This window comes from Elgaria multicarinata, chromosome 21 (assembly GCF_023053635.1).
Source record: "Elgaria multicarinata webbii isolate HBS135686 ecotype San Diego chromosome 21, rElgMul1.1.pri, whole genome shotgun sequence".
NCBI classification, from domain to species: domain Eukaryota; kingdom Metazoa; phylum Chordata; class Lepidosauria; order Squamata; family Anguidae; genus Elgaria; species Elgaria multicarinata.
The window spans coordinates 3,718,569-3,727,888 of NC_086191.1; the positions used below are offsets into that span (position 1 = coordinate 3,718,569).

Here is a 9,320-nt window from a genome sequence, read left to right on the forward strand (position 1 = left end):
TCCTATGCTGCTGAATACCTGGGCAAAGAGGGCAGTTTTAGCCTGGCGTGACCACCTCTCAAGGGTGGCTGGGTGCTCAGGTCCTACTTTATTGGTCTCTGGCCGACGGCTGGTTGGCCCCTGTGCGAACGGAGTGCTGGTCTAGATGGACCCTTGGCCTGATCCAGCATCAGGGCTCTTCTCGTGTTCTTATGATTTTAGGATATGGGCAGGTGTAGGTGAGATGTTGTCCAACATTTGAAAGGCTACACACACGCACACACACACACACACACACACACACTTGCTAATTTACTATAGCATTTCATCTGACAAAGTGAACTAAAAGGTTTCTCCCATAGTGAATGTCTTGCCACAAGATTTTGGTTGTTTCTGAGCCGTTCAAAAAATTGCTGCACTCTGCTCTTCACGCTTCTGAGACTGTTCCCTTACAGCTGGACATCAGGAAAAACTTCCTGACTGTTAGAGCAGTGCGACAATGGAATCAGTTACCTATGGAGGTGGTGGGCTCTCCCACACTAGAGGCCTTCAAGAGGCAGCTGGACAAGCATCTGTCGGGGATGCTTTAGGGTGGATTCCTGCCTTGAGCAGGGGGTTGGACTCGATGGCCTTGTAGGCCCCTTCCAACTCTGCTATTCTATGATTCTATGATTCTATGAAATGCCTGCATGTACATAATCCGAAAGAGGAATGCAACAGAAAGTGTAGCACAATCTGTGTGGTTTTTTTCCCCTTCTAGAAAAACATTTGTTCTTGGGAGGCAGGAGTTTTTACAACGCATCATTGCATAAACCCTGTTTTTCCCAAATGTCGCTTGGTGACATTTGGGCAGGATACCTGGTAGCCAAGGGAAATTGCTTTGGAGGCTGAAAATGCAACGTTTAGTAGGGCTTGTTTACCATGTAGGATGACAAAATGCATCAGGAAACGACCGGATACATTTAATAGCTGCTCTAGAGAGGACATTCCAGCAGCTATGTCCTGTGCATTATGCTGTGACAAGGTACATTGCCTGAAATGTCCTCTTTGACCCAATGGTGCAAAAAAAAAAGGGAGCCCTGTTGGCAGTCGAATCCAGTTAGATATTTCGTTTGAGCCATATATCTAAAGTTCTGTTGACCTGGGGAGGCTGGCATGGGCTGGAATGGGAGGAACAAAACAGCTAGAGTTGCTGAAGGGCCCCCGGGCAAGATTTCCCCAGCATTTCCCCATTATGCAATTGTCCACATCACGTTTTTGAGTCAACACTAGCTGTTGACGTGGGCCAGGGAGGGCAAGTTGGCTGCCTGGCAGGCCTTTATAAGGGGCAACAACCGTGCCAACGTGCAAGCAGAAGGGAGGCTCTCGCCTTGCATCATCAGCTGACACCATGCAGTTCCACCAAAGAGGCCCGTTTTGTGGACATCGGATAGGTGAGTGATAGACGACATTGTGTCTTCCGCTAGGGTCTGACTTCCTAGCCAGAACCTAGTCTTTTCTTTAGCCTTGAAAAAGAAGATTGAGGGGAGACAGGATAGCCCTCTTCAAGACCTTGAAAGGTTGTCACACAGAGGAGGGCCAGGATCTCTTCTCGATCCTCCCAGAGTGCAGGACACAGAATCATGGGCTCAAGTGACAGGAAGCCAGATTCTGGCTGGACATCAGGAAAAACATCCTGACTGTTAGAGCAGTACAACAATGGAATCAGTTACCTAGGGAGGTTGTGGGCTCTCCCACACTAGAGGCCTTCAAGAGGCAGCTGGACAACCACCTGTCAGGGATGCTTTAAGGTGGATTCCTGCATTGAGCAGGGGGGTGGACTTGATGGCCTTAGAGGCCCCTTCCAACTCTACTATTCTATTATTCTTTCTTGCCCTCTTCATGGCAGGTAGGTCAGACCTTCATGGGGAAAGGTTTGCTATTTTTTTCTGAAGACCGGGGGGGTCCAGAGCTCTGTGGTGGATCAAGATGACTACTTACTTACTTTACCCAGACCTTGCTCTTGTGCTCTTAACATCAGCTGGATCTGCAGGCACAATTTGGTGCAAAAAGCTTTTTGGATTTCTGCACATCAAGTTGCTGTAAAAGTCACAAGAGCAGGGAGCTTTTCACTGGTCAGTTGGCAACCATAATAATGATAAGAAACTGAACTTTGCATGGAGAATTTTCTTCAAATCCTAACCCCTCCAGTTAAAAGGCAGAAGGGCTGGAACAAACTCGGTTTAACACCCTGGAGAGCTGGTGGGTCAACCAGATGTTAGGATATGGCGGCTTTATTTGTTCTAGCAGGGATCCTATCTATGCCTGTAACAGCCAGCAGTAACTGAACAGGGGTTTTCCACAGCATGGAGAAGCAGCGATAGCTAAGTTCTCACCTGCTGAATTTCCATCTACTTACTACACAGCTGTTAAAGACCCTAGAAGCTTGTCCGGCAAAAAATGTGGCAGTCATGCGAGGTGGGAGATTTTGGAGCTTACAACAAAGTCTCACTTTCCACTGGAAAGTAGCCAGAAAGGGCACAAATCCTTCAGCGTTTGTTCTACTGGCTTTTCTGCACCTGTGCCTTTAAGCCTAAATCCTGAGAGGCAGAAATTAAGCAGGGAAACTTTTTCATGACCCAGCCATAAGCATGCTAAATCCTGCAAAATGCCTGCATGTCAGGGTATTGTTAAATGTACATGACTCTGAAACCCTGGCTGGCACTTGTTACATTGCACTGGTAGATCGTGCTAATATTACATCTCTTATTTAAATAAGACTTATTAGATCAATTTATTTATTTATTTATTATTGCATTTTTGTACCGCCCAATAGCCAAAGCTCCCTGGGCGGTTCACAAAAATTAAAACCATTCGAACGGCATAAAAACATGATATAAAACATAATCTTAAAGCACAACCAGGATAAAATCGGCAGCAGTGCAGAAATACAGATTTTAAACACAAATTCAAAACAGCAAAGTAAAAACTGAATTTATAGACTGTTAAAATGCTGAGAGAATAAAAAGGGTTTCGCCCGGTGTCTGAAAGAATATAGTGTAGGTAGGTGCCAGGCGAACCTCCTTAGGGAGCTCATTCCGCAGCCGGGGTGCCACAGCAGAAAAGGCCCTGCTCCTGGTAGCCACCTGCCTCACTTCCTTTGACAGGGGTTCACGGAGAAGGACCCCTGAGGATGACCTTAGGGTCCGGGCAGGTACATATGAGAGGAGGCGTTCCTTCAGATAACCTGGCCTCAAGCCATTTAGGTTGCTGTTAATTCCAAGTAAACCCTGCTGCAGTATTGATCCCAATTGCACCCTTTCCTACCTTTGTGGCTATTTAAGAACAAAAAATAAACAAACCAGATTTATTAAATACAAGCATGCATCTCATATAACGTAGTTTGCATATGTTTTTGAATTTTTATAATATTTTAAATTGTTAGATGCCCCGGAGTGGGGTGAGGTCTTTTGGGGTTTATTTATAGATCTATAAATAGATCTTTAAATAAAATAAAATATGAAATAAAATACGATATAATATAAATAGTCCTCATCTTACTTAGTTCAATTAAGAAATATAATTTGACTCCCCTGCTTGTTTAAACTGACAAACTCCTGAAAGCTGCAATCTTCTGCAGATTTACCTGCGGGAGTAGGCCCAATTGAATATAATGAGACTTACGTCTGACGAAACATGCAAAGATCTTGTTCATTTGGACTAGCCTAGCATCCTTAAGAATGTCTTAACTGGGCTTCCTTCCAAGAGACACAGGACTGGGCAAGACAGAAGATCAGGAGGTATTGCTTCTAGCATAGGGTGACCCCATGGAAAGGAGGACTGGGCTCCTGTATCTTTAACAGTTCATAGAAAAGGGAATTTCAGCGGGGGTCATTGGTATGCCTGCAGCATCTGGTGAAGTTCCCTTTTCATCACAACCGTTAAAGCTGCAGGAGCCCTGCCCTCTTTTGGATCTGGTCACTAGTGTAGCTCCTGCAGCTTTAACAGTTGTGATGAAGGGGGAATTTCCCCACGTGCATACAAAGGACACCTGCTGAAATTCCCTTTTCTATGCCACTGTTAAAGATACAGGAGACCGGTCCTCCTTTCCATAGGGTCACCCTATTCTAGCAGGTTTCCTTACCAGCACCTCTGATGATTTAACACAAGTTGCAGCACTTTAGGGAGGGCTCCGAGCACTTTGCAGCAATTACCTCAGTAATTCTGACAACAACCCTAAAAAAAGTACGGCTGTATAAAGAATATCCCCATTTTGCAGATGGGGGCTGAGGCTGGCAGAAAGGTAGTTTGCGGCTCAATGGGGGAGTGTCTGCTTTGCATGCAGAAGTTCGCAGGTTTTACCCACAGCATCTCCAGGGTAGGGCTGGGGGTGGGGGGGAAATCCCACCTGGAGAGCCTTTGCTGCCAGTCCGTGTCGGCAATACTGGGCTTGATGGTAAAAAAGTCTGACTCTGGATAAAGCAGCTTCCTACGTCTCCAGCTTTGCCTAAATCCACCTAGTGAATTTGCGGCTGAGACGAAATTCGAACCAGGGACTGTCACCGACCAGACTGCACCAGCTCTGGCCCAACCCGTCGTCAAGGCCCTTCCTTGCCCCACAAAACTGTGGAAACGGCCGTGTGATGGGATATTAGGGGCTGTGCACCCACCCCATGATCTGCTTCGGAGACCCCGAATCAGCTTGGCTCGGCTCAGATTCGGGGCCTTGCTCCGAGGCCCTCATTAAAAGGGCTAGAAAATGAATAGGGAGCTCACACATCTCCTTTCTCCTTTCCAGTCTCCCTTCCTACAGTCGTCTTTTTGCTGGTGCTCTCGGGCTCCGCTACGGGCCTGCCGTTCCGCTGCCATCACAGCACGGTGAATTCCCTGCTGGTGGCCAACTGCCAAGCTCAGCGCCACAAGGCCGTCCCTCACGTCGACCCCTCCGTTCAGGCCCTCCTGCTGAATTTCAACGCCTTCTCCGCCATCTTGAATTCTTCCTTCCCCCCGCTGAAGTCCCTGAGGATGCTGTCTCTCGGGAAGCAACAGGGAGGATCCCTCTTGGTCGGAGAGAGAGCCTTCCGGAACGTGTCCAACATCACGTTCCTGGACCTTGGAGGCAACGCGAATCTGACCCTACACCGGGACGCGTTCAGTGGCCTGACCAAACTTGAGGTGTTGCTCCTGGACGTTGACGGCTTGGACGAAGAAGTGCTGGAAAATGGCTACTTCCGGGACTTGGTGTCCCTGAAGAGACTGGATCTCTCTGGGAACCACCTCCGTAGGTTGAGGCCTGACCCGACCTTCCAAGGGCTCAAGAGGCTCACCGTGTTGCAGCTGAAGCTCAACAAGATCGGGGCAGTCTGTGGGGACGACCTACAGCACCTCCGAGGCCGTCACCTGGCCCTGCTCGACCTTTCCTCCAACCGGCTGCTCAGCCGCCCGGCCTGTGCCAACCCCTTCCGCGACATCACGCTGGGGACCTTGGACATCTCTTCCAATTCGTGGACCGTGACCAAAGCCGAGCAGTTCTTCACGGCGATAAGAGGCACACGGATCCAGAACCTCAAGATGCAACACCCGGGCGCCATGGGGAGTGGGTTCGGTTTCAGTAACCTCAAAGGTGTCTCGGCCAGCACGTTTTCAGGGCTGTGCAGCAGCGGCGTGGTCTCCTTCGACATGTCCCACGGCTTCCTCAACAAACTCGTCTCCTTTGCCTTCTCGGGGTTCCCAGATCTCCAAATCCTGCTCTTGAGATCCAATCAGATCAATCGGATTCAAAACGGAACCTTTGCTGGATTGAGCGAGCTGCGCGTTCTTGATCTGTCTGATAACTTCCTTGGGGAGCTGTACAGAGACGCCCTGCAGCCGCTGACGTCGTCTCCGCTGTTTCATCTCATCCTGAAATCCAACCACATCGGGGCGGTTCAGCATAACGCCCTGGAGAAGCTGAATTCTTTGCAAATCCTTGACCTCCAGGACAACGCTCTTTCGCGAGTCCCGCCGGGGAAACTTCCGGCCCTGCTGTACCTTAAGCTGGGTCAAAATAGGATCAAGGACGCCTGGGGTATCGCGGATCTCAGCAAGAACCTGACTCACCTGGACCTCTCCTCCAACCGCCTGAGTGAACTGGGGAGTCTCTGGGGTCACCTGGGGAAAATCCCAAACTTGCTCTTTCTGAATCTCTCCCGCAACCAACTAGCAAAATGCTTCAGAGTCGAGAAAGGGCCCCGGCAGCTCAGGGAGTTGGATCTTTCCCACAACAACCTGGAAAACATCTGGAAAGCGGATCGATGCGTGGACGTCTTCCAACATTTGGAGAAGCTGGCCGTCCTCAATCTCAGCTCCAATGCGCTTCGGGACCTGCCTGGGAGTCTTTTCCGGGGCCTCGTCTCGTTGCAGACGCTGGACCTCTCTGCCAACCTACTGCTCAGGATCCCGGAACAAGTGTTCCAGAGTTTAACATCCCTGCGGACCCTCAGCCTCCGTCGGAATCCCTTGACGACCCTCTCGCCCCCCGCCTTTCGGCCGCTGGTGCAACTGCGCTCCTTGGACCTGGGGGAATTGTCTTTGTTTTGCCAGTGCAATCTTGTCCACTTCCAGGGCTGGGTGCAGGACAGAACAGCGACGGTACGGGGAGCCGAGACGACGCTCCGTTGCATCCGGACCAGCCCTGATTTCGCGGAGTTGTCCCTGACCACGTTCCTGAAAAACAAGTGTTAGCCTTAACGCCCGGGTATCCTTCCCTGGGTGCTGTTGGCTCCAGGTTTGGGAGGCCCCTGGTGTGCCCCATCTCTGAGTGCGGCCACCTCCTCCTTGCCGCTGTCGCCTGGCCTTCTCCAATCCACTCTGGATGCCCAGAGAGAGGCGGGATCAAGAAAACAGAGGTTGTTGCTGTGACACCAACTCCTGTCACTGCTCACCGGCTTAGAGGGGACGAGTCAATAGGCAGTGAGAGTGAGGAGCCCCCAGGCTTGGCAGCAGCCCCTTTCTGTACTGTGGGCCTTAGCACGTGCCCAGTTATGTCGACCAGGTCGAACATCAAGGGTAGTGGGCCCACTGACAAGTTCCTCCTGGACCTGTTTCTCCACTTCCCCACGGCATCCTTCCTTGCGCCCGGCCTCTCAAGCAAGCAAGCGGCGGCCATGATGAGGAAGAAGAGGAGGAGCGAGAGCCGCAGGAGACCACAGCAGCAAGAAGGTCAACTTAGTGATGGAGTTTGCCGCCTGAGGGTGTATTCCCCAAGGAGCGGCAAAAAATCTGGAGCCGGTACTGATGCACTAACTTTCTCAAGTGCCATTTTGGGTAGAAAGGTACAAATCAAATCCATCCATCAAATTCCAGTCCAGGAAATGGGCCTAGAGCGAAAGAGAGATGCCTTGGGAGGAACCGGCTGTCCTTTTCCTGTGAATCCTAGAACACACAGATGACAAAAGAATTGTCTAACTATCCCCCCCCCTCGTTTTATGCTTTTAATCTACTTGTTTTTACAGTTGCTTTAACTACGTTGATTTTGGTTTTGCTACAGATAGGCAGCAACGTTGAGCTCCATTTTTTGGGGGGTGGAAAAGTAGGGTATAAATGAAATAAATAAATGTGCAAGGAAACAAATCCTGCCAACTCTTCGTGTCGGAGTGTTTGCGGCTCAGAACCGGGGTACTGGCTGCGTTTACCTATTTATTTAAAGTATTTTTTATCCCGTTCCTCCGCCAAGCAAGGTTCTCTGACCGGCTTAGAATCAATCAGTAAATAAAACAGTCTCTGCCCAACCAGGCTTACAATCTTAAAAAGTCACGGCATGCAAGGAAAAGGGGATGAGGAGGAAGGAGGAGGAAAATTCGCCCAGCTTTTAAAGGTGAGGCCTCGGATTCCCAAATTCTGTTTTTGAGCTTTTGGAGGAAAACGGCAAATCGAGGCAAAGGTTGCCAACTTTTTCTTCTTCGTTTTTGCCTCTGCTTCTGTGCCTTGTAGGGTTGCAAGACACGGCAAAGGTTTACCAAGCAGGACTTCTCCTGTCATGGGAAGGTGATAGGAAAACCTTTGCTTATTTAAGTGTGTGTGTGTTTGTGTGTGTGTATGTGTGTGTGTGTGTGATGTTGCTATTTAAAGCATGGAAGCAAGACAAGGAAAACATGTTGGCCGCTCTAATAATGGCATTGACCTTCAACAATACCTTAGCATCTACACTACAAACTTATTTTGGTTCGGACTTGTCGAAGAATCGAGGGAATTGTATTCTGCTCAGGGTGTCAAACCATTCCTTGCCTTCTCTGCAGGAATCACTACTGTCCGATTCACACGAGGGTTGTTTTATTCCCACCTACGTACAAACCATCACTCCCTGGGAAATGAGGTGGTGGCCATTATAAAACCTTTAGCTTCTATGGATAGCAGGAACCGGTAAAATTGGGATTTATTACCATATTTGCAAAGTCATCTATTAGTTGAAAAGCGATCTCAGTGTTCATGTCTCTTTCCTGTGTGTACTGGTTAAATACATCTTGCACTCAGCTTTCAGGATTAGAAGCCTGTATTCTGTTACTGGTATTTTTTCTTTCTTTTATGTATACCCTGTGGCAGGATCTACACTCCTGCTTCAAAAAGGTTTATAACAGTAGTGACAACTTTTGGGGGCCAGGACACACTCCACATACAGTTTCCAAACCGCTTTCGAAGTGTGGAGAGCTAGGGTGACCCCATGGAAAGGAGGACAGGGCTCCTGTATCTAACAGTTGTATAGAAAAGGGAATTTCAGTATTTGTATGCCTGCAGCACCTGGTGAAATTCCCTCTTCATCACAACAGTTCAAGCTGCAGTAGCCCTGCCCTCTTTGGGATGTGATCACTCTAGTATAGCTCCTGCAGCTTGAACTGCTGTGATGAAGAGGGAATTTGCATGCATACAAATGACGCCTGCTGAAATTCTCTTTTCTACACAACTGTTAAACATACAAAGGAGATGTATCCTTTCCATATGGTCACCCTACACAGAGCTCCATTCCAATTTCACATACATATTTCAACACAAAACTCCATTTTGATTGAATTTATCTCACGATGAAATGCAGACTCCATCTTAGATTTCTTCTAGGGTGACCCTATGAAAAGGAGGACCGGGCTCCTGTATCTTTAACAGTTGTACTGAAAAGGAAATTTTAGCAGCTGTCATTTGTATATATGGAAACCTGGCGAAATTTCCTCTTCATCATAACAGTTAAAGCTGTAGGTGCCCTGCCCTCTTTTAAATCTGGTCACTCTTGTATAGCTCCTGCACTTTAACTGTTGTGATGAAGAGGGAATTTCACCAGGTTCCCCATATATACAAATGACACCTGCTGAAATTCCCTTTTCTATGCAACTGTT

The 9,320-nt window shown here is 48.6% G+C and overlaps 1 protein-coding gene across 1 annotated transcript; it reads left to right on the forward strand.

Moving 5' to 3' along the window:
* The first annotated feature begins 1,343 nt into the window (after positions 1 to 1,343).
* On the forward strand, positions 1,344 to 8,841 carry LOC134411983 (toll-like receptor 5). The gene is made up of 2 exons (XM_063145721.1): positions 1,344 to 1,412; positions 4,757 to 8,841. Exons 1-2 carry the CDS (start codon positions 1,370 to 1,372, stop codon positions 6,679 to 6,681), a joined length of 1,968 nt encoding a protein of 655 aa, XP_063001791.1. The 5' UTR covers positions 1,344 to 1,369; the 3' UTR covers positions 6,682 to 8,841.
* Positions 8,842 to 9,320: the final 479 nt, after the last annotated feature.